Source organism: Suillus fuscotomentosus, assembly GCF_016647785.1.
Source record: "Suillus fuscotomentosus strain FC203 chromosome Unknown F5891scaffold_71, whole genome shotgun sequence".
Classification (NCBI taxonomy): domain Eukaryota; kingdom Fungi; phylum Basidiomycota; class Agaricomycetes; order Boletales; family Suillaceae; genus Suillus; species Suillus fuscotomentosus.
In genome coordinates, this window is record NW_024539583.1 from 143,883 (window position 1) to 168,568 (window position 24,686).

General features: G+C 46.3%; 6 protein-coding genes across 6 annotated transcripts; all 6 read left to right on the top strand.

The window, feature by feature from the left end:
• Positions 1–5,090: 5,090 nt before the first annotated feature.
• F5891DRAFT_1194593 (uncharacterized protein) lies at positions 5,091–10,631 on the top strand (the record flags this gene model as incomplete). Its single annotated transcript, XM_041367960.1, has 17 exons — positions 5,091–5,156; positions 5,207–5,290; positions 5,344–5,367; positions 5,414–5,521; positions 5,714–5,956; positions 6,008–6,470; positions 6,614–6,810; positions 6,859–7,014; positions 7,093–7,301; positions 7,810–7,924; positions 7,980–8,244; positions 8,438–8,520; positions 8,570–8,834; positions 8,884–8,986; positions 9,830–9,932; positions 9,981–10,314; positions 10,531–10,631. The coding sequence occupies 17 exons, from the start codon at positions 5,091–5,093 to the stop codon at positions 10,629–10,631; spliced, it is 2,919 nt and encodes a 972-aa protein (XP_041220657.1).
• A 1,189-nt stretch (positions 10,632–11,820) lies between these two features.
• On the top strand, positions 11,821–12,385 carry F5891DRAFT_697457 (uncharacterized protein). Its single transcript, XM_041372842.1, has 3 exons — positions 11,821–11,924; positions 11,977–12,058; positions 12,111–12,385. Exons 1-3 carry the CDS (start codon positions 11,876–11,878, stop codon positions 12,211–12,213), a joined length of 234 nt encoding a protein of 77 aa, XP_041220658.1. The 5' UTR covers positions 11,821–11,875; the 3' UTR covers positions 12,214–12,385.
• Positions 12,386–13,203: 818 nt separating this feature from the next.
• On the top strand, positions 13,204–13,745 carry F5891DRAFT_960651 (WD40-repeat-containing domain protein; the record flags this gene model as incomplete). The annotated part of the gene is made up of 3 exons (XM_041375755.1): positions 13,204–13,302; positions 13,353–13,570; positions 13,619–13,745. Coding segments are annotated over 3 exons (444 nt in total), but the record flags the coding sequence as incomplete, so codon positions are not given.
• A 2,457-nt stretch (positions 13,746–16,202) lies between these two features.
• Positions 16,203–16,772, top strand: F5891DRAFT_1194595 (uncharacterized protein; the record flags this gene model as incomplete). Its single annotated transcript, XM_041367961.1, has 1 exon — positions 16,203–16,772. The coding sequence occupies one exon, from the start codon at positions 16,203–16,205 to the stop codon at positions 16,770–16,772; it is 570 nt and encodes a 189-aa protein (XP_041220660.1).
• A 99-nt stretch (positions 16,773–16,871) lies between these two features.
• Positions 16,872–18,934, top strand: F5891DRAFT_1194596 (uncharacterized protein; the record flags this gene model as incomplete). Its single annotated transcript, XM_041367962.1, has 4 exons — positions 16,872–17,105; positions 17,154–17,891; positions 17,957–18,271; positions 18,353–18,934. 4 exons carry the CDS (start codon positions 16,872–16,874, stop codon positions 18,932–18,934), a joined length of 1,869 nt encoding a protein of 622 aa, XP_041220661.1.
• A 644-nt stretch (positions 18,935–19,578) lies between these two features.
• Positions 19,579–22,378, top strand: F5891DRAFT_1194597 (uncharacterized protein; the record flags this gene model as incomplete). Its single annotated transcript, XM_041367963.1, has 5 exons — positions 19,579–19,924; positions 19,972–21,153; positions 21,203–21,224; positions 21,249–21,351; positions 21,404–22,378. The coding sequence occupies 5 exons, from the start codon at positions 19,579–19,581 to the stop codon at positions 22,376–22,378; spliced, it is 2,628 nt and encodes an 875-aa protein (XP_041220662.1).
• Between the last annotated feature and the right edge of the window lie 2,308 nt (positions 22,379–24,686).

The following is a 24,686-nucleotide window of genomic DNA, read 5'->3' on the forward strand; positions in this document are numbered from 1 at the left end:
GAGTTCACTGAAATACTGAAGCCTCAACATATTTACCACCCCTCGAACAAAGACAAGATGGGTAGCGAAACGCATGCATTTTGCGATATACCTCAAACTGTGATGGATGAATTTTGCACCCATGTCGGTCAGTCGGCCTGTAGGACGGGTGAGTGAATTAGCTATCCATTAAATTACATGATTTACCATTGATAGGTCGCCAATTCTCCTGTTTCCCCGTGGTAGTGAAGTATGCCATGGCGGGCAGTTAAGATCCGTACGAGCATCTTGACAACTTGAGGGTCAGCCTCAAATTCTGGCGATTCAAGTGTTGAGCATGCAGGCGATGGAGAAGAGGGTGGAGACATCTGGAGCAGATGGAAGATGGCTTGAACTAATCCTTCACTCATATATACCAGCCATACTAGTTCATCACCGTGCTATCCGATTTACACTATTACCATTTTCGGCCTTATGCTTTCAGGTTAGCGTAATGTCTGCTCCATCTAGTCAGCGTAATCACCGCTCCATTCATTTGGCGACATCTTCGCTACTGCACTGGCGCGATCATTAAGCAACTTAGCTGATGGAGACATTAGCACAATCTGGCAAGTAAAATTTGTCTCCCAACCTCCATCCACTCATGTCAGCATCTGGTTATACATGCATTTGCAAGCGCACTTTTACAGCGCAGAATTACTTTGTCTACCATCAGCGGACATGTTCTCAGACCAAAAATGTCTTTCATCGGCGATATCCTCTTTCAAGGAGCTTGTTTCCCGGAGGAAAAAGCCACGCATCTCTCATGATGAGTCTGCGCCTGTGGGGGTAGTTGCATTGCCTACATCCACCAACCCGCTGCCCTCCGACAAAGCTAGCACTTCCACAGTGCCGAAACCTCAAGGAACAACACCTTTGCCAAACTCATCACCTCCTAATGTAGGAGGTATCGTACCGGACTTGGAGGGAGGGGAGCATGAAAGAGAGAATATGAGCTTGGCACAGCGCAGATCAAGACGTCTGAACTGCCGGCTACCAATGAGATTTAGGGACTTGCTTCCAGAGCCGCCTCCTACTGTACCTTTGGAAAATCGTGCCAGACACATGGAACCCATCACGTCTGTCGCTAATTCAGCTGAACTACCTGCTCCTCCAGTGCGCACGGGATTCCGCACCCCCCCTAATATCTTTGGATTAGTTCGCCAATACTTCTCTTCCAAACCACCATCCCACGATCCCGAAGAGTGCGTCACCATCGCAGACCTCTCTTTCATACCAGTTAGCCATCAAACCGATGACGAACCACCTTCACCTGTTGCATCAAACAGTGACTCTCAGTATCTTCCCTATCCTAATCGCTCTTCCTTCGAGCTGGGTGACTGGTACTGGAATCAAGGGGTTCAAAAATCACAAGAGGACTACATGAAACTGATGAATATCTTGGGTAGCAGTAGCTTCAAGGCTACTGACGTGAGCTCCACCAATTGGAAGAAGATCAACTCAAAACTCGGCATGAACGATTTCGACGAGGGAGGTGGAGAAGAATGGGAGGACGAAGATGCCGGATGGAAAAGAGTCCCTGTTTCTATCGAGGTGCCATTTTCGCGCACCACTGAAGTGCCAGGCCCGCGACTTTATCACACAGCAGATTTATATCATCACTCCATTATAGCTGTTCTTCGGGAGAAGCTTGCCAGTATTCGAGACGACAAGCTCTTCCATTACGAGCCGTACCAGTTACGCTGGACTCCCCCCCACCTGGATGCTGAAGTCTCCATCTATGGGGATTTATACACCTCCATGGCTTTCCACGAAGCTCACAGCGACCTACAGAATTCACCAAGGGAACCAGACTGTGATTTACCCCGAGTAGTGGCTGGCCTTATGTTCTGGTCTGACGCCACGCAACTCACTTCATTTGGCAATGCGAAGTTGTGGCCTACCTATATGTACTTTGGAAATGAGTCCAAATATCGCCGCTGCAAGCCATCATGCAATTGAAGTAATCATCTCGCTTACTTCGAAACGGTACACCTTCCCCGTGTTCGCTGTGCTAAGTCCTAACTTTCTATTACCAGCTCCCTGATTCATTCAAAGACTTAGCTGGCGAGAAAGGCATGAGCAGCGAATGCGCAACACACTGTCATCGAGAACTCTTTCACGAGCAGTGGAGAATTTTGTTAGACGATGAATTCCTCAAGGCGTACGAGCATGGCATTGTGATTTGTTGCTGTGATGGTATCAAGCGTAGATTCTACCCGAGAATCTTTACTTACTCTGCAGACTATCCAGAGAAGTACTTATGAATTTTCATCGTGTGTTAAATGACATTGACTCTGATTTCAACAGAGTACTTATAGCGACGGTCTGAAACATGGGAGGGTGTCCATGCCCTCGGTGCCTTATCCCTAAGGATAGGATTCAGAACATGGGCCGGCCTCAAGATAGACAACAACGCGAGACTCTGGCTCACGATGATGAGCGAAGAGGAGTGATGGTGAGCACTGCGCGCTCACTCATTTATAAGCAGAACTTTGCGGTCGGCAGTGCAGTGGTGGAACACATCCTGAAACCACAGTCATGGGTGCCCACTTCTGTAAGACTTCAATTTCAATTATTAACCAGGCTAACTGTATCCTTAGAATGCGTTTTCAGACCGCCTCAGTCGTTTGGGTGTAAATATCTTCCGATCTCTTGTAGTAGATCTGTTACACGAATTTGAGCTTGGTGTATGGAAGATGCTCTTTATTCATCTGTTGCACATCATTTCAGCCCATGACCAGGGTCTCGTCCATCGATTGGACCAGAGGTGAGGTTGTTACGTGTTGCTGGCTTGATTTATCTGACTTCTGTTCTCAGATACAGGCAGACCCCAACATTTGGCGGAGCTACCATTCGAAAGTTTTCAGCTAATTCTTCCGAGATGAAAAATATGGCTGCTCAAAACTTTGAAGATCTACTTCAGGTACGAGTTCACCATCATTAAGTGGGATGCCTCTTGACACAATCTACAGTGTTCTATCCCTGTCTTTGATGGCCTTCTTCCCGAGCCGCATAATACCATTGTGCTTCAATTGTTATTTACCATGGCCCACTGGCATGGGCTTGCTAAGCTTCGGATGCATTCCGATTTGACCCTTGACATCATGGAACAAGTAACCTCCTCGCTCGGTCAGCAATTTTGTCAATTCAAGGCTACAGTCTGCGCCGTTTACGTGACCCGCGAATTGCGTCAGGAAGTCGAGCGTCGTGCCCGACGCCATGCAAGACAGGTTGTGAAACAGAAGGCAACACATAAAGGCAAACAACACGCTGGTGTCGTAGACCAAGGGGAGTCTAATGACTCACTAAAATTAGATGAGAACATGAAGCGATGCAAAGAGTTTAATTTTCAGACGTATAAGTTCTACGCGTTGGGAGATTATGTTTCCACAATTCACCGGTATGGCACGTCTGATTCTTATAGCACTGAACCAGTTCATGCTACAATATTCAACTGCGAACTTCACTCATTTAACTTCTACAGGGTGAACTGGAACATCGTTCTCCGAAGTCCAGATACAGTCGGACAGATCGCAGATCCTTTGTAAAACAGCTGACTCGGATCGAACACCGTCAGGCTCGCATCCGTCGTATTGGACACAATACTGTTCATCGTCCTCAAGTCGAAATTTCCGAGATAGCAAGAAGCCCTCTAGCTCACCACTATATTGGATTGACACAAAAGCACATTGTGCACATAGGATCTTACTTAGTTGATCATCGAGACGATCCAGCCATAGCAGTCAGTGCTTCATTGCGTTATTAGATAACGTCTAACACGCCTATATAGCATTTTGTTTTGAAACTGAAACACCATCTATTGCATCGAGTCAACACATCGGAAGATTCTCCAGAGTTAAGAACTGAACACGACATTACCACAATCATTATCAAAGACGATCGGATGTACGAGCATCATGTTGCTAGGTTCAACTACACAACCTATGATGTTCACAGAGCCCAAGACGTCATCAACCCAAGGACTTCTCATCATAACGTTATGGTTATCCGTCCCGACAATGACATGGGATGCCAAGGCCATAGATATATGTACGGCAGGATATTGGGCGTGTACCACATCAATGTGATCATTACCGGACACGGAATGGTCGACTATACTCCTGTCAGAATGGAATTTCTATGGATTCATTGGTACAGGTTCTTGGATCAGCACTCTAACTGGTCGACCTCAACTCTAGATTGAGTGAACTTCCCCCCCCTGATGGACAAACACTCATTTGACTTCCTTGATCCTGCAGATGTTCTTCGTGGCTGTCACATCGTACCTCGTTTCACCAGCAGTAGGAGACATGAGGATGGAGTGGGTGTATCGGCATGTGCGAAGGACAAGGATGATTGGTGTGAATACTATATCAATCGGTGAGTCAGTCGTATCACATCATAAGTCAGCATTTTATTCAGTTCATTGTGTCAGGTTTGTAGACCGCGACATGCTTATGTGGTTTCACTTTGGGCTTGGTGTCGGGCATGTGTACTCTCACTATCGTGTTACGCAGGCTGGGCCTCAACACGCAAGCACATCGTTACAGCCTTCCTTGACTGATGGTGTTGAAGAACCTGCAAACAATGTGGAAGTAGATGAATATGAATACGAAGATGATGGCACTGAGGATGGACTGGATATCGAAGGGTTGCTCAGTTCCAGCAATGAATCGTTGTTAGAACAATTCGATCAGATGTACGATAGTGAAGTTGATCTAGATTACGAGAACTAGTTCATGAAAATATTGGGATAACGCCCAATGTAGCCAGTACATCAAATATCCGTTATAGCCAGGCCTTGCGGTGCCTTTCAGCGGACATGTCGCCGCTACTGTAGGCGAGTTACAATTTGACGCAAATGTGACTCTTACCGCTATCCCACTCGCGCTACTATACATATTTTGCCCCTTTCAGTACATTTATTATCCAAAAACTGAATTCCGCCGGATTAGCAGTCAATCTAGGCATTCGCAAGCGAACAGAACTGGGACATGAGGTAGGCAATTATGTTTAAAGGTGAAAATTTGCATATATCAAACTTACCACGTCTTGCTGTGTTTAACACCATGGAACCTCAGAATGTCAGTTGCTATTTTTTCGGCGAGACTCATCCAACAATTTTACCTCTCGCTGTATGTGTTCTTTTGCCTTGCCAACAATGTTGCTAACTTAATTCCTTCAGGGAGGTATCATTGGTGGAAGTGAAGGGTTCCATTTTGCGGGATACCTGGCGATACCCCCACGACCCATCCTTTACCCACTATATGTAGGTGGATCCTATTTCTTGAAGACTTGGGGTGTCTCATCATTGGCATGCAGTGCGTCAGGCATAGGCTCGATGCTGTAGGTGGCTGATTTTCTGGGGATTATACGCTGATGTTCTCTGTAGCTCAAGCTCGAAATTACATTACTTGATTATTTGGTGACAAGCACTCAAGACCACAATCCCGCTTATGAACTCAACAACCAAGGCAAAGAGGTTCCCATTTACATCGATGTATGAATTTGCACCAGGACTATGTCTTGCCTTTCCACTGATTAGTCCTGTAGCGCCGTGGCCCCGCGATGACATTAGACTGGGAAATCGCCTGGTACAAACAAGGGCCCAACAAGATCCATTGAGTCTATTGATGGGTAAGCTCGTTTCACAATATTGAAGTGATCTCGCCTAATGATACCTTGGCCTCAGGATAACGCAGATAAGGGGAATAAGTACAAGACACTTGCCTATTCCGCCGATTATCCCATGGGATACGTCCCTGTGTCCGCTTCTGCTTCTTGTTTCCAGTCTGCTCCCTTTTCCCCGCCTGGTTCCTATTCCTCACCTGGTTCCTTTTCTTCGCCTGAATATAACTATTCATTGGCGCAATTCTCAGATCTTTTCAGTGCAACCGCGAACCTTTCAGCATCACCAGAGATCGAATTCGCACAGGTATGTTCTCTAATCCTCCTTCGCCCTGTAATGTGTTCACCTTTATACCAGGAGATGGCCGATAATACTCTCGCAATGGTTGAGCCTCTAACTTCATCACACGAACAACCTTCGGTTGTGCCAGGAGTGTATTTATCCGCACCACAGTCTCCCGTGGGCTCTTCTGTAAACCTCCGCTCTCCTATGGACTCTGCACCAGAGTCGTGGATCATGTCATCGGCTATGGATGCCAGCAGCATCCAGGTAGACGATGATGGTGCACCGCAACCAGTTGCGCCCGAGACTGCTGTCCATGCAGACACATTGCATACGATTCTCCAAGATTATCCGCTATGGAGGGACACCCTAGTCTGCCTGCGGCTCAAGATGAAAGTCGAGGTTTGCTGCGGGGGGGCTCAAAATCCATTTTTACTCACACAACCTAGTTATACTGACCAAAGGATACAATTTTTCGAGATGCTCTTCGAGCAGAGTCTTATCGCAGTTGGCATAGATCGCAAGGATCTGGAACAAGGTTAGGAGCTTGTTGAATTAATACCTTCTTCTGCACACACTGACTCTTTCAGTTATATCCAAAGATGGGGTAACCATCATCACAACAGATGAAATGTTGGCAATAATATGTTATCCACGCTTCAATTGACTTGTCTCACCTAGAACAGGCCGCAAAATGGCTTACAGGATTCACTTCTGAGGCGAAGCGCGTGGCCAAATTGGCTATCATGGACACCAGACCAGCATTTGGTTTCGGCCTCCATGACACGGTGGCCGCAGACCCAAGCCTATTGGCGAACAAGTGTGTGGGGTTCTTGAGGCGCTTTATGACCCCACAGTCTGCATTACTCCCCATTTCAGTCAGTCTTTTGAGCTGCCTTGAGTATCAACATCTGATTATCATGCAGGCCAATAGCTTAAAGTGGCTTCTGGAACACGAGATTATCAAGTCGCTGATCTATTATTTCATTTACCGCGCCAGCACAACTTCTAGTAGACGAGTCGTGATTAGCAACGAGGAACCAGCTATTTTCCTGACCGCCCAACTCCCACCCATGGAGATGGTAGCGTTTTTCCTCACTATCATAAGTAGCTTATTTTCATCGAACTCTCACTCACTTTAATCTGTTGCTTTGATTTAGTGGTACAGCGCCCTCTTGGCTCGGCTCATTGAGTTGATCAAGGCAATGAGAACCTTGGGGCTGCCTGTCAACATCATGATGGCGACATTTCCCCCAGCCTCTACTATCTATGCAGAAGTGCTGGCGTGCCTATTGCATCTGCTCGCACAGACAAACGACCCAGCATACCCAGACCTCCTGGAGGTGCTTGCAAGCATGTGCAACATCAAGTGAGTTGCCAGAGTTGAATTCATTTTTGCACTACTGATTGATGGGGATGCAACCTGCAGCAAGGATGATGTCTGCAGGATCACCCGCGGCTAAGTACTCCGAATAAGTCAGATTCTATACTTCGGATATCTTGTACTGGTCGGTTTGAAATGCACATCGGGCTCTGTGTTGTGACCTGGTTCGAAAATTTAGATGCTCAAGCACAGCAGGTGCTAAAGCGTGTAGCAATGGGAATTCTGTGAATGCAAGTATGAGCCTACATTCTTTAATGTAACATCAAAAACAGCTAACACTCGAGAATGTCATGTTAGGATCTTCGATTGAACTGCATGGTCTCCTGTACAAATCGCAGTCTTGTGACGTAATCGCTGGCTATTGGAAATAAATTTTGCCAGCGCACAGCCACCGCTAGCTGGCCAGCGCTGAATACTCCGCCCTCGATAATTGTATGAGTTTCCCTCGAGCCTCTTTGCTACTCATCCACCACTTCAACATGTTAAATATTAGTTCAGGGTTATTTTCTGCATCCGCATCCTTCGCGCCTTCAACAAGGCACTTTCTTGCAATCGAGCATACCGAGCACACCCTCAAATATTGGCTCCAGACTCAAGGACATGAAATTGTCAGTCCACTTAAATATCTGTCATCCTGTTTTTTCTCTTATAACACCACTCTAGGTTCCAGACCCGCTTTTTGCCACAACCTCTGTGTTGTTTGGATGGGTTGACCCCCTTGATCTTATAGCTGTCCTCCAAGTGAGCCTCAGGGTGGCCGCAATAGAGAGACAGCTACTGAAAGAACAAAACACTATTTTTACATTCCTTGTGCGAGGAGGGCAATCTTTAATGGAAGAGAGGATGTATCGAGCTCAGCTGGAGGTCTTGTTGTTCAGTAAAGCCATTGCGAACTTATGTGAAGAGCTGAAGACCAGATGCTGCCCATGTGAGCCACGTTGTTTGTAAATGATGCCTTACTCTAAATTTATTTCTAGCTACATGGTCAAGGACACAGCTCGTACAGAAGGCTGAAGAGGATCTGGTCGCATCCCAAGTGATACAGCTGGCCAATATCGATCTTTTGCCAGTCGATTGCGATCAATTCGAGCTTTCAAATGCTACTTGAGAAAAATGCGAAGCATGGCTTGCCACGTCATGGCAATTTGAAGTGGATTTCCCACAAGCTCACGAAGTTCCTGAGCTTTATGAACACCTTTCGAGGGTGAGTGCTATTTATACTTGGAGGGACTCACAGTTCTGACGCTATGCAGCACAACAATGACTTTCTTTCCCCTCTGATGCAAGCTTGGTTTGGTCGTGTCACATATCGTACCTATATCACCACATCCTCTGCAGACTCCAAGTCCATACGCATCGACAACACTGAAAGCTTCAAAGCAAAGAAGAACAAAATGCCAGATGCACTCAAGTCTGATTTTTCTATTCTAGAGTTGAAGAAACAACGTGCACAAGCTGAAGTAGACATGTTTTCTGAAGTCATAGCACGCACTGCTGGAATTCAGTACAGTGATGATGGTCTGCTTGCAATTTTTGCTTCGGTTGTCTCACACTAAAATGACTTTAGGAACATTCACTTCTCATGGCACTGCTGGGACATTTGAATCATGTCTACCTGCTAACTCTTCCAAATGGTTTGATTACTGGTTCGAAGATTGGTGTTCGACCTCGTCTGTATCTTCCGATGCATCTGTGCTCTTCTGACGATTTCACTTGTACCTAGTATGTGATTTATGCCTACCAAATGTTGTATTGACATAAGTTAACCAGTGTGTTGTACATCATACTTTATTCATGTTGCTCTTATCACCGGATTTTTTATTACTTCGATTATTCATCATGATCTTGTCCCATGAAATAGCTGTTTCATGCTCTTGATGATATTTACCACATTGTTCACCGACTCCTCACTTGCAAGCTGATCGTCCCGTTTCCCAATTGTGTGATCTGGAATCTCTTGTAAAAAAGCTCTAATTACGCCTGCACCGGGGGACGCTAGTGATTCCAGCATTTTGATTGCGGTGTTGTTTGCGATCCTATAGGAACGTACGACTGGTCGTCTGTAACTGAAGACGATTATCATCGCACCCTGATCATGAACTGCAATCAGTTCGGACGAGCAATGGTTCTATGCAAGATATGACACGACTTGACAGTGCTGTCTGTACCACCACCTGGCTCCTGTGAGTTTCGCTCATCATTTTGACCAAACCAGATACCTCCTCCAGCTTCAAAGTCTTCGTGTTTGTCAAATTGGTGAGTTCCGATTATACATACCCTGATGGGGGGTATATTCCGTTTACTGATGCAAGAATTTATCCTGCAGGAGAATTGCTTTGGGGTTCGGGGGATGGGATGCTCGGGTTGAAGTGTACCGGTTCGTGTTTTTTTACTGCCCTTTTCATTGATGGTGATCTGTTTGGGTGTTGGGTTTAGGTTGAATACCTGCGGCTTGATATAGCATACGAGACGAGCCCATACGATGCCATTATAATTTTTTTTTCATTTGCTAGGAATATATCTCATGTGGATCGCCTCTTTCATGCTGCGAACGACTTTTGGGTCAATCGCACTTGGCCGCCAGTCACTTCTGGGGTTGGCCACCTCTGGGACCAGGTAGTTATTTCGTTTTTGTGCTTGCGCGAACCTTACAGTTTCTCGTAGTTTCGTCTGTATGTTGGACTCCTTGTCAATCCAGCGGTCTATCATAAACCGACCAAAGACGAAGCGGATGACGATAACGACAATGACTGTGATAGCCCTTCTAATACTCAGATCAATGGAGAGGATACCTTTGGATTAGCTCCTTCCTTAAAGGATCCTGCTAGCTCAACTTACTCTGTTGAATTAGACGATCAGGATGACGACGAAGGTTTACAGGCACGCAAATCTGATCTGGAAGAACAACGCGAGGAGAAGCTACACCTGCTCGCCACGGAACAACAGGTGTCCTTCTCAGCGTCCATCTTGGCAGATAATCAGGGAGTACTGAGATTCGGTGAGAGCATGACTTCCAATGCAGGCCATTATTTGATTGAGCACTTGAACAGAATAGTGAGAACCATTAAGACAACGGGCCGGGATCACAACAAGCCCCCAGAACACTAGCTGGAAGATGAAGACAGGACCGGGGACTCAACTCCCCACCCCAACACGTCCTTTTTAATCACTACCACTCTTCTATTATAGCTTCATGTACTGACCGCTTTGGCAGTCGAGTACGCACTTCAGACTTCTATTCACGCGACAGATACCATCGGAGACCGTTATACTTGGAAACTGCCTCTGGATAGCCATATCAGTTTTTTGGGCTAGACACTGACTACGGTACAATCTTTATTTGTGTATTGTACTTGTGACTCTTTACAACGCTCTCAGAACACCTCAAGACGTACTGATCTATCATCTGACGTCGTATTGTTACGATATTCTAACATTTAGTAGAGTCTGAAAAATATCAAGCATTAATTTAATGGCAAGAAAGTCTTGTGATACAGCTGGGTATGGTATCGGGGTTCTCCAACGATTGTCCTCACCGGGAAGGAGTGAGGATGGTGATATCAAAGCTCTTCGTCATGGGCCCATACTTAGGCTTCCTGCCACACATATTCTTCACCTGCCTCTCCCCCTCCCTTGGATCGCGAATGTCAATACAAGCCGACGCAGCATGTGGAGTACGTACCGTTTATTCACCACTGATTGCCTCAATCTAATCACTCGACAGTGTATCTCCTTTTCCTCCTCCCCCTTCGTTGGGAACCGACAATAACGTTAGTATGAATTAGTGGAAGTCAACCTGAGACGTGTAAGTTACTCACAGGTCTTTGTTTACCCATAGCTCAAGTTATTCTTTGATAAATGTAGGAAGGAGATACAGCAAAACGGTGAATATTCCGCAAATGGCAGTTGGACCGTCGTACTCTGATACAATTCACAGCCACCCCACCACGCGCGTCAAGAGCGGCATCACAGACGAAGCCATGACCTTCAAGAAGCCCTTCCAGACCGTCGTCTGGCCGCCCACCACCAATGAAAATATTCATAACAACTATATAAAACATCCCAGAAGTACGCGGTTGTGACATCGTTCACGTCAGGAGCTATATCTAACTGCAAGTGTCGCTCATATGTAGAACATTTCCCTAGTGCTCACGGAATCTGTAGATTTGGCAAGAAAGAGGGTGTGCATTCAGAGAGTGAAGGGACAAGGCCAAAGCAGGCAGATGTTTCAAGGTGGGTTCTGTTTGCAAATTCTCGCCGTTGTATCAGTGATTCCGAACAGCGTAGATGCATATCTTGTGTTTTTGGGAGGCTGAAGCATGCAGTTAGCTGACGTTTGCATGGTTCTTAATTCTTCTGCTTACATGATCGCAGACGAACAAGTCGGTGTACATGTTCCAGTATTTCCTCAAAGTCGTATCAACACAATTATGCACACTGGAAGGCAAAACTGTGAGTACATGAATCAAACTGGCCGCACAACTTGATTGCTTCAATAATGCAGATCATCACGCACCAATATAGTTCAACGCAATTTGAACGTGATCTGACGCAGTTCAATGAACAAGCAAGGCGTGTTTACTCAACACGGTGTCGCGGGCGCACCAGGTACGTTGAGAGCATGGATCATCAATTGATCTTTCAATACATTTTTTTTCAGGTGCATACTTCAACTTTGAAATTTCACCCATCCTTGTCGTGCACTCTGAAATGAGGCAGTCGTTTGATCACTTCCTCACTTCGTAAGTGACATTATACCCACTCACATATCTCTTATTCACTCTACCTATATAGTACTTGTGCTATCGTCGGAGGTGTTCTTACCGTGGCTGCCCTGCTGGACAGTATTTTATTTGCCACCGGACGCAAGTTGACGCGCTGCGATACTTCATCATGACCCATCATTTACCAAATAACATCACCCCCGACATGGTCATGCAGCTACCAGGAGATCTCAAGGACCGTCGGACACCTCTTGGCGAGCTCAACTGAATTTTCACCGCCATAACAGACACCATTGCGTGGACCACGTTCCCTCGGGACGTGTTCATGCGGCTGTACCGCTCCGCTTACTCGCAGAGTGCATCATGAAGAACTACCACTGCACCCCCCACACACACCCTCCACTTGCAGCCACAAACACTCACCAACTCTGGGCTGCATGGGATTTAGCTCTGGACACATGTCTATGCCAACTGCCTGAACTTCCCACAAAGAGTCCAGGCGCACCCAATAGTCCCCCAAGTCCCATTATCAGCACAGGCATGCACTCGGGACACAGTGGTCAGTGTGGATCATCTGGTGCTCCAAACACCGAGAAACCCTACCAATATATCCCGAGCCACTTCTTTACCGATCAGCTCACTGCGTTCGAGGTGTGGATTTCACGCGGTGGTTCTGCACTAACAAAGCGTGGTCCTCTGTCACTACCTCTCCAGAACGGCGGGGATCACTGTGACACACCTGATGTTGTAAATGGAACCACTGCCCCTGATGCTGATCTTGTCCCACGTAAACCCCCCAATCAGCTCCCCATCGTCCTGCAAGTGCTGCTCTCGCAGCCCCATAGACTTCGGGCCCTGATTCTTCTTTCCCAATTTGTAGACCTCGGACCTTGGGCCGTCAACCTTGTGCTCACCATTGGAATCTTCCCATATGTATCTAAGCTCCTGCAAGCCGCAGGCCAGGATCTGCATCTGGTGTTGATCTTCATATGGACACGCATCCTTGCAGTAGATCCAAGTGTTCAAGTCGACATATACAATACCGGGGGATTCAAGTACTTTGTGAATGTGCTGGCGATGCAGGAAGACAATGAGCTGCCTAACAGCAGTGAACACAAGGCTATGTGCACATTCATTCTCAGTGCCGTTGCAAGAGACTTCTCCTCGTGCTAGATTGGAAACAATCTGGTGGCACGCTGCTGGTTGGGGGCGACTCTCGTATCATCCGTGTATGGGATGCCCACACGGAGACTCAAGTCCTGGTAAGAGGGCAATACCTCGTAGTGAGGACTAATTACTCATGACTTCAAAGGATCTAGAAACTAATTGCGAGAGTCCTGTGACGTCTATCACATCTGATCAGGGCTCGTCATCCACATTCATTATTGGCTTTGCCGATGGCCTGGTCAAAATTTTCGATCGTCGACTAGAGGAAGAGGATGCTATGGTTAGATCGTATCATGACCATCACTCATGGGTACAGAATGTCAAATACCACCTGCACATCAGTGGTCAGTTCTTGTCTGGAAGGTGAGCTGAAGCCGTATAATGTGTGTACTGGGATTCACATAAATGCAGCCTCGCTGGTGAAGTCCGTCTGTGGGATTTGAGAGGCTCTGATACAGCGATTCAGGCTTGGGACTTACACCATATGGGCTTGTCTGCGTTCAATGTACATTCACAGACGGGCGTGTTTGCCACGTAAGTGCGACTCTGTTTTAGGAAAAATGGTTGGCTGACTAGGTTGCAGAACATCTGCTCTTACTCCTGCCAACTTTAGGCACCAGCGGCTTATGGTACACTCTATATCAGATTCATTGTTACTCTCCACACTTAGCCTACTACCAACGGGCCTCAACGCGTATCTCTCTCGACCTCCGACGCCTTATATCCCTAGGCATACGTCTTTCGCGTTCCACCCAATGGAGATGTTGTACGCTATTGGGCAGCCTGATGGTTCTGGTGTGTTGCACGTGTTACTTCACATGAGTCAAACCACTAATCACTCCTTGAATATCTAGTTAAGATCACTGGATGCAAACTCACCTAGAGAATGTACATTCATGAATACCCGCACATCACCATCATCAAATTATATGGTGGCCGTGTCCATTTTCCTCATTTCCACTGCTTTCTGTAAGCCCGCTGGACTTGCGAACACTTTTTCTTTTTGCAACGTCCTTATATCTCAGCTCAACTAACTCATAATCAGATCTTTTTGTAAACTACTACGTCCTGATGTATCCCAAAATGATCGAAGCAAATCAGTCTGTCCGATAACGAGTAAGGTGGTGGTGGCGGGAACGTGAAGCTCATGTGAAACCGTGTACCATAGCAAAATATTCAACTTGAGCACGTTCCTTGAATATTTATCACGTCTTGGCATAACTTCATTGCCGGCTGGAGATCCGTGAGCTCTGTGCGTATGTCAACAGGAAATTTTGCGTCGCTTGTATACCTTCGCTACAATGTTGTCGAGCAACTATCATAATCGTAGTTTCTGCAACTTGTATACAATTTAAATAAAATGCATCCCGTTATCTAAAAAATGTCACAATGTATTATAAGTTTACTGGAAATCTGAAAAGGCCATACAGGTAATTACAAGTGGTCGTCATGATTGCAACTTTCACAGCTTCTATGCAATTTAGATAACCCATGTCTCACTATTTAAAAAATGTCACACCACATTATATATCCACTGGAAATGTCATGATAGCCAGACAGGTAATTGCGAGTGGACCGTCATAATTCTAGTTTTTGCAGCTTGTATACAACTTAGATAAGACATATCTCATTATTTAAAAAATGTCACAACACATTATAAGGTTACTGGAAATGCGAAAGGACCAGACATGTAGTCACAAATGGGCTGTCATAATTGTAGCTTTTGTGGCTTGTATTCAATTTAGATAAGACATATCTGACAATTTAAAAAAGGTTACAGTGCATTATCTATCTACTGTAAATGTGATGACATGCAGTCATTCAATTACAGTGCATGGGTGCGCAGTTATCTCCCTGTTGTCTGTTTCCAAGACACACATCAAGTTGATGTTTCTTTTGCATAGTCATATCTTACTTTACCTATGCGTAGGACCATGATAAAAATATCTAAGGTTAAAAAATGACATGCAAGAATGTATTTTAATTACCAATCCTGTCTGGTCATATCAACTTAAGGTTAATTTCCTGATGTATGTGAGCCGGCCCAAGTATGTGTGGCAGTCTTGCCAATGGGTGATATAACTATTATAATGTCACAACATCAGCAAACTACTAATTTGGTGACAGGTTTCACATGAACAACAAGTCTATACAAACTATACAAGGTATTACAAATGTACAAGCAATTCAAAATTTGGAGCCGCTAAGCACAAACAAACAGGCGGACAAGCACCACAAGGACTACAGAGTGTACAAGCAATACAGATTATGCACGTAATACAAGTATGTATCAACACTAGTCTAACTTGTACCACCAGCCCTGCGCCCAATAAACGTTGGAATACCATTTCTCCTCCGCTCTATGTGCATGCATCCAACGTCAAGGTCAGCCATCAATAATTGCATGTTCGCAGCTTCTACACGACGGCGATGGAGGTTAGTAAGTACTATGTGGTGCTCCAAGATGCTGTCTGCGAGGTCTTTTGGGGCTTGACAAATCCTACATTTTGCTTGAGCTGCTTCAAGTGCAAGATCAGAGTGGTCTTCTTCATCTGGTTGATTGAATAATGGGTGGTCGAGGTCCTTATGCGCAATGATTAAGAACAATTGAAGATGAAACACCGGACGCACGAACTCACACACCGCAGGCCTCCGGATAAGCTGGGCTCGTCTTTAATAGCACATGATCCCATTTGAGAAGATAAACTTTTGTTTGGAGAGAGACTTTGGCAGGACGTGCGGTGTCCAACTGATGTCGCATCGTAAGGTCTTTGGAGGCGATACTTGAAGCGAGTACTATATGAGCGCAAGGACTGAGTTCTTGAAGAAGAATTGCGGGACAAAGATGAGACTACAGAAGAGCTTGGAGATGAAGTTACAGAATCATCCATCATATGTAAATATATCATACTATGGTGGGTGTACGAGCAAAGATAAGTCTTAAGCGTGTGTGAGCACTTGAAGCATGTGAACAAATCTTTCCTTCCAAATAACCATGTCAATATCATGTCCGAAATGCGGGAAAGTATTCAGCAAGGAGTCCAGCATCACTCGTCACCTCAGTCAGCCTCGATCATCGTGTCATAGTTCTATTTGTGACATGGTGGACATTTCTCAGTTTGCAGAGTCAATTCTACAATTATGGCGGTCCCCCGATCCAATTCTTTACCATTGTATAAATTTGGACGCATACCCTTCGCATTTCAATGTCGACTTCTTCGAGACAGAGGGAGAGGAATCCATGAGTGCGGAGGAACAGTACAAAGATGCAGGGACTCGTTACTCTCAAGACGGCCTGACGTTCTTGGATCTTTTTGACGCGGACGAGTATGCAGAATACAGAAAGGATAATTTATTCTATCCTTTTGCATCAAAAGAGGAATGGGAAATTGCTGATTTTCTTCTTCGTTCTCCCCTTAGTATGGCTGCAATCAATGAATTTCTAGCGCTCCCAATAGTGAGTGCTCTTCACGAATGCTGGCGCTTTGAGATCTTATGGACTCACAACTTTGGAGCATTTTCTCCTCGCAATTCTCAAGTCTCTTATCCTTCTCATATTTCTTAATATCCTTCTCGCACTTTTACTGATCACGTCCTTACTTTACAGATCCGCGGATTGAAGCTTTCATTCAGTACCGCTAAAGAATTGCGAAGCTGAGCCGAGATGCTACCCAAGGGACCAAGCTGGAAGTGTCAAATTATCCCATCTCTCCATCGCACCAAAACTCCAATCCGAATTTTTTGGAGGGATCCGGTTGAATGCTTAGAAGCCCTCTTCAGCAACCCCCTTTTCCATGACAAGCTTGATTTTGTCCCTCGTCGCGTGTACACGACCGCAGCATGGCTTACCTGCGTTTATTCGGAGTGGCTGACAGGGGATTTTTCTTGGGAGTTCCAGGTATGTATCTGAGCCCCATAACATGCGCTGTCTTACATAGGGCTACAGAGTCAAGTACCCAGAGGCGCTACAATTCTTGGTACAATCCTTTCCTCCGACAAAACAAATATCACCACTATGACTGGCGCTAGAGTTGCTCATCCGCTTCTTCTCGGTCTTGCCAATATCCACATGCAAACTCGCATGAAGCTCTCATCCAGGGCCTTCCTACTCACAGCACTCCTCCCTATCCCGCAGTACTTACACTCTAATCAACGGATGCGAGGTGTTCTCGAAGACTGCCTCATACATCAATGTCTTTCTATCGTCTTAAAGCTGTTGATGATTGCGGCTGAAATCGGGATAGTGATGTCTGATCCCATTGTAAATGTTCGCCATTGCTATACGCCCCTCGCAGCATACATTGTTGATACCCCGGAGGCATGTATGCTTGTGTGCGTACGCGGGAAAACCTCCCCATTTATGATGGCATCATATCTGGAGTTTGGGGACAATTTTCGTCACTCCAAACGTACACGCCATATCACTCTCGATCAGCTCGCCAAGATACACGTTGATCCCAATGACCCCGAAGGTTATTTTGATGCATGCACCATATATCGTCTAAATGGTGTCCATGCGCCCTTCTGGCAAGATTGGCCGTTTGCTTGCCCCTCAGTCTTTCTAACTCCAGAGGCTCTGCATCACTGGCATAAGCAATTTTTCGATCATGACCTTCAGTGGTGCATTGCAGTTCTTGGAGCTCAAGAACTCGATTTTCGATTTTGCAGCCAGTCACAGGCTATCGTCACTATTCTGGCGGAATAATGAAGCTCAAGCAAGTTACGGGCAGAGTTCACCGTGATCTGCAGCGTTACATTGTCGGTCTCATTGTCGGTGCAGCCCCTCGTCAATTTGTGATTGCGATCCGTGCCCTTATGGACGTCCGGTATATGTCACAATCCCCTTCTCCAGATGACAATCTATTGGCATCTATTGACCAATCTCTTTCAACCTTTCATCAAAACAAAGATGTTATTATGACGTTGGGCGCATGGACCAGTACGAAGAAGACGATCAACAATTGGTATATACCTAAGCTAGAGTTAATGCAAAGCATCACTGCCAGCACACGTAAAGTTGGAGCCCTCATCCAGTGGTCTGCGGACGCCACTGAACATGCGCATGTATCCGAAATCAAGGAACCTGAGCAACAAACTAACAATAATGATTATGACCCTCAGATTTGCCATCATTTAGATTGACAGGACAAGCTGTGGCGATTTGCGATTGCTATGACGTTGAAGAGTGGTGTCCTTGATCCAGACCCCAAAGAATTACCCATGGATGAGGGAGACGATGAAGACATTGCTGAGCTTGAAGAACCGTCTACTGATCAACGAACTGCACTCCTGGAGGGGCTTAATCGCACACGTGTTACTACTAACTACTTCCTCAAAGCTAAGGAGGTGGCTACTGTACCTCGTGGACCTAGCCCTCACCCTCCTCGAATGTTTACTGCTGGTAATACCGCTATCCATCTAAATTATAGTCCAACTCGCACTGGAATGAAAATTGACGATGTCGCAGACGAGTTCAACATACCGGATCTTCGTGATGCTATTTCAAACTTCTTGCGACTTGACACGAGGAACAGAGATGTGATTCATGGGGTTGGAATCTCAAGAAGATCATTAATCGACCGTCCTTCTACTCTGCCTTTTGATTGCGTGCAAGTTTGGCACACAGTTCACTTGCAGGAAGTTTCCTTCCGTGATCCATGTGTCATCTTACCAGCGCAAACCTTGCATGCCTCTCCACCATGTCCCGGGTGGCTGAAAGGCCAATGAGACGCCGTCCTTATCAATGTCGATAGAGAGTATGAGTGGCCCCAGTCAGGGTTAAGGGGTGAATCCTTTTCCATTCTTATCAATCTGGCTGAAATGTGACTCCTTGGAAGGGCATGCCATCTGTGAAGTCCAGCTTATCATCCGCCCAATGGCCCGACGAGGTTCTCATATCACTTGGCGAGATCAGTATCTATGCTATGTGCATAACCTGAAGGTTGGCGCAGTCCATCCTACCGCTGGGATGCATGTATTGAAGCATGCTAAGCATGGGGATGGTACTCCAGTAGGTAACATAGTTCCTCTCAAGCAAATGTGTACCTTTATCAGCATAATACCTGAGCTGGGAGCTGCAGCGGACGCGTGGTTGACAAAGGAGACTTCTGCACATTATTCCTCGTCCTTTTTCTTGAACAAGTACTTCAACAAGCAGCTTTATTATGCACTTTACCATGCTTCACAACGGATAGATACATAGAATAGTGCTCAGAGATGTTTTCTGATAATTTTGATCCGTATGTTTTGATCCATTATCATAACAGATAAAGAGCGTGCGCGGAGTTGCGGACACTGCCCAATTGGTAGTTGCATGCCTGAACGACAAGTTGAGCGTCGACTCCCACCTGACTCGGACAATGCTGTCATCTATGTCCTCCCGGCAATCCGACATCGACAAATTCCTGCTCTACGCAACAATAAGCTCTGTTGGTGTCCCTTCTGGCCCATGCACCTTAGATACTACGCAAGCTCTCCTTAGGCAAGAGCTGAAAAACCGCCTGATTCATGAAGGTGTTGGAAGGGGTGCCAGAATACCATTGGAGAACTCCATTTTTCATAATCTTGTGATAAAAACTACTCTCCAATTAAGTGAGATCAAGACAATCCAGTACAACAAAACAGGACCATCTGCATACTCTGGAGAAAAATGGAAATTCCACCGCAGGAGAAAAGGAATCAAACGTACTCGTGGCGCAAAGTATGGACAAGATGACGGTACGGAGGACAGTGGCACAGAGCATGAGGATAGGATGATGATACAGACAACAAGGATGCAGAGGATGATGATATGGACAATGGTGATATGGATATCGACAATGCAGAGATCGAGGGTGCAGTGCTTGGCGTAGAGCCCTCTTTTGACTTGGTGATCCATGGCCAATCTGAAACAGAAACATGGAGTTCCCAAGAGTACCAGCCTTCTGGATTGAAGAAAAGACACAGGCAGGTGCCCGTGACAACTGAAAAAGAGTTTCAACGTCTCTTCTACACCATCCAGTATCACCTGCATCACAAACTGAAACACCACCTCCCTTTCAACATACCGGCTGGGTCCCGGTACTGGTCTGCAGAGTTCTCCACCTCTCCTATCCCAGACGAATACAACTGCCAGAAGCCCGACATAGCCCTGTTTGACTTCGCCATCAAAAACATGGGGAAGACATGGGCAGACGTCCTGTCCTTCATGGAGCATACCTCCAGTGATCTTGCTAAAAAGCGAGATATACCAGTGTTTTGGGGATCTACGACCAAAGCCTACCTAATGCTGAGAGAACAACCATGGCGTCGATTCATTGTTGGGTTCTCGATTTGTGCCAATCAGCTTTGTGCACATTATTTTGACCGCTCCGGTCTCATCATATCCCATCCCTTTCACATTCATCAAAACATGGGCCCTGTGCGACTCACAGAGATGTTGAGCACCCTCACTCTATCGGATACTCACCATTTGGGTTTCGATCCGACGATCCACATGTGTAACGCTGCATGCACAGGAACTCATTCTAATTTAGCACCCAAGGCGAAGGGCTGGGTGAAGGACAACCACGACAAAATGTATTCCATTATGGAGGTTCTGTGGAAGAGCCATGGGCTTTTCTGTCGTGGAACGGTTTGTTATTGTGTCGTTGATGAGGCAGGGAATAAGTACACTTTAAAAGATTGTTGGGTGACAGAGGAGAAGAGAATGCACGAAACAATTATCCTGCAGATGGTCAAGGGCATCCCTAACATTGTCGAACTCGTAGACCATTGGGACGTGTATTATGAAGGGGAGCCTGACTGCACAGCGCACATTCTCAGCCAATACGACATGGGCCATTGGGACAACTTGATGTTCTGCAACAGATTCCACCACCGCATTCTCTTGTCCCCCTGTGGAGAGCCATTATCTAAATTCAGCTCTAGACGAGAACTGCTCACCGCCTTCCGTGCCTTTGTAGTTGGTGAGTCTTATTGAGCATGCAAAATACTTGTATCGACCTTTATTTTCAGCTCATCACATGATGATTGAGAAGTGAGTCTTGCATGGGGACCTCAGTCCTAATAATTTTGTTGTCCATGACGGTATCGGTTACTTCATTGATTTCGATCACGCCTCGATTCTGGCGGAAGGCACGACTAGCACCTATTCGCATGGTACAGTAAGTTTCGGTATACATTTTAGCTATTCATTGTTCATTTCATTTTTTTCAGGGGACCATGCCCTATATTTCTATCCGTATTCTTCAGGCTATGCTGGATCTAGCCCCACTTGAGGTTGACGCCAACATCCCAGGCCAGGATGCTGATACGAACAATGTGGACGATTCCAAGGTGGACAACAACGTCGACCTTGTTCCGCAGGCTACCAGTGCTCTGCAGGCTACCAGTGCTCTGCAGAATGTCGACTTCGATACGGATCTAATCGAACACCAGCCCAGCGATGACCTCGAATCTTTATTCTATATTTTCTTCGAATTTGTTGCTAAGTATGGGGGGCCACATGGCCAATTGGCACCCACCTGGTCCCGGCAGACTTTGCCGTGGGCGAGCGCTTATGAAGCTTTGGGCAATGCAGATACCCATTTGGCTCTGAGTACGATCTGTTTCGCAAAAATGGGGGTTTTGATGCAAGGCAGATTCTTGGTCACCAAGACATCCGAATACTTCGCGGAATTCCGACCTCTTGTGCAGAAATGGGGCACCATGGTTTACGGTGTGAACGTGCCCCAAAATCAGGTAGAGATGACCCACTCTGGAGTCCTCCACCTACTTGATATATTCATGAGATCTATTGGTGAAGAACCACCTCCTTTAGGACAACTCCAGAGTCTTCATCCCGGCACAGCAGCATCCCAGAGTCTTCACTCCCGCACATCAGCATCCCATGCCCTTCACACACCCCCAGCAGGGCCATCTGAGCCTTCACCGTGTCGTTCTGCTTGTCTTAGCAGATCACTAGTAGATCCTCCGATACCCTCTACAGCACTTTCCAAGCCTTTATCGTCTCGTTCCCCACGAAAAAAAACGGACGACTCGGAGGAGGCATTGAGAAGGTGTCTGAACTTTTTTTTCTGTACGTGTCATCCCACAATCCTCTTTCCGAGTGCTGGCGCTCTGTATTATGGACTCTGGAGCCTCTTGTCTTCTCACAATTCTCAAGTCTCTTATCCTTCTCGTATTTCTTAATATCCTTCAACTCCCACTATCAAAACGCAACTTGTTGTACCCTCTAATTATTATTACGTTCGGAGTCATACTGTACCTGTACACGTACTCTGTTGTGCTAGTTTAGTACGTCAAGCATCAGCTTATGTGATACGACTCTGGGTACTAATTGGTGGCAACAGGTTTTAGAATCTCGACACTTCCCACCTTGTCACTCAATGCCTCCGAAGAAGAGGGCCAGGCGCTCATACGAAGTCTCTGAGGGTACTCGACGAAGTGAGAGATCTACGCGAGGCCAAGGTGGACATGCAGACCAGTTGAGAAAAGCTGGGGAAACCTTAGAGTCTGTTTGGGCACCCTTGTTTATGCAAATTTGGATCTGACTCATACAAAATTTTGGCTTAGGTGATGGTTGGAACTTCAATGAGATTGTCACGCTGATAACGTCTACTACTAGTGTACTACCAGCACGATGCCTCATAACAATCCTGATTGCGACACAGACTCAGTTGATTACGACCCTGCCCAGACCGAGGCAGAAGACATACCAGACAATGGGTCTGGTAACGCAGAGGAGGATGTTCAAAGGTACCTATCATGGATTATGTATGCCACCATGCAAGCTCTGCACATGGTGATCACAGTGGTCAATGCAACAACAACCGCAATCGAGGCCTATTCCAATACACACTACAATAAACAGCCATATCACACTTCTGCCTTATCAGGGACTGCCTGGGTCACTGAGTTACTCACCGGACATCCAGAATGCATCCGATGCGAGCTCGGAGTTCGCAAGCACGTATTCTATATCCTTATCAATCTGCTTTGACAAGCAGGATGCAGAGACTCAAAGCATGTGCCCCTGGAGGAGCAGCTCGCGATATTCCTGTATGCATCTGTTACAGGTCTCTCAATTTGTCACATCGGTGAACACTTTCAGCGATCAAACAAGACAATTTCCAAGTACATACACTGCCGCTTTCCTGCAACTCACTAACACAATGTTTTTTCAAGATATTTCAAACAGATTCTCTTTGCATTCTCTTCCCCGCCAATATATACCACATATGTCCGACTCCCTGATGTGGACAGCCCTCCTCCTGTCGAAATTGTTCGAAACCCGAAGTTCTTTCCATTTTTTGCAGATGCTATCGGTGCTATTGATGGCACGCACATTGCATGCCATCCTTTCAGTGAGGATCGCCATGCTGCCTGGGACCGCAAGGGCAATTTCTCCCAAAACTGCCTTGCCGCGTGTTCCTTCAATTTATCCTTCAATTACATGCTGAGCGGCTGGGGAGGATCCGCTTCAGATGCCTGTCTCTACCATGACGCCCGCACTACTGACTTCACCATCCCCGAGGGAAAATACTACCTTGCCGACGCTGGATTTGGCTCATGTAACGAGCTACTAGTCCCATACCGGGGTGTGCGCTACCATCTTGCAGAATGGGGTCGGGCCAATCTTTTGTAAGTGTGTTCCACGAGTGTCAGTACATATACTTATGTTCACATTGTTATATAGACCTCGCAACCACAAAGAGCTATTTAATTTACGTCACGCCATGCTCTGAAACATTGTTGAGCGCATCTTCGGTGTTGTCAAGCGCCGGTTCTGCATACTTCTCCTTCCGCCAGAGTATGCCATGGGAATCCAAGTATGCATCCCTCCTGCATTGTGCCTTGTGCATAACGTCATCCAAGTTCACGATCCAAACGACATGATGGAGTATCACAACATGTTAGATGAGCACCTCCTCACTGATACCGGAAGCCTTGCTGATAATCCTCCTACTGAACAAGCACGTTCTCATGCAAACCTTCATCATGACCGTATCGCTGCTGAGATGTGGGAAGCTTACAATGAGGAAAGAGTTTGGAGGGGCACACAAGCAATCATAGAAACATTATCATAGTTGTACGTCGAAATGTGGTGATATTACATTGAGCTATTGAATGCTAGTATCGGGGCGCGCTACTACTTTGAGTGCTGGTCCAAAAACAACTTTCTAAGACTAGGTTCTTCGATAGCGAGATAGATGTCAACAATGGCGATGTCACTCTGAAACTTATTCAATACGTTGAGCAACTGATAATCCTCCAAGTCCTCAGTCTGCAATTGCGCCACTGCCTTCTGCCTACGTAAGGGAATAGGATCCACACATCGTGCGGAGGCGTTTGAGGCGTTGGCCTCGAAAGCATGAGTCGCACGCTCAAACGTTGAATTGAGGCCTCGAATATCAGACCCCATCTGCTGGAGGGCCAATGGCATTCACAGGCGTGCTGACTTTCCCGAATCTCCAGACTTCGTTGAATATGCAGGATG

Excerpts from the sequence above, each read along its gene's own strand:
- F5891DRAFT_697457 (XM_041372842.1), top strand. The coding sequence starts at position 11,876 with ATGAACAAGCAAGGCGTGTTTACTCAACACGGTGTCGCGGGCGCACCA. Across the intron at positions 11,925-11,976 it reads CGGTGTCGCGGGCGCACCAG|GTGCATACTTCAACTTTGAA; the intron begins GTACGTTGAGAG and ends ATTTTTTTTCAG. Across the intron at positions 12,059-12,110 it reads TTTGATCACTTCCTCACTTC|TACTTGTGCTATCGTCGGAG; the intron begins GTAAGTGACATT and ends CTACCTATATAG.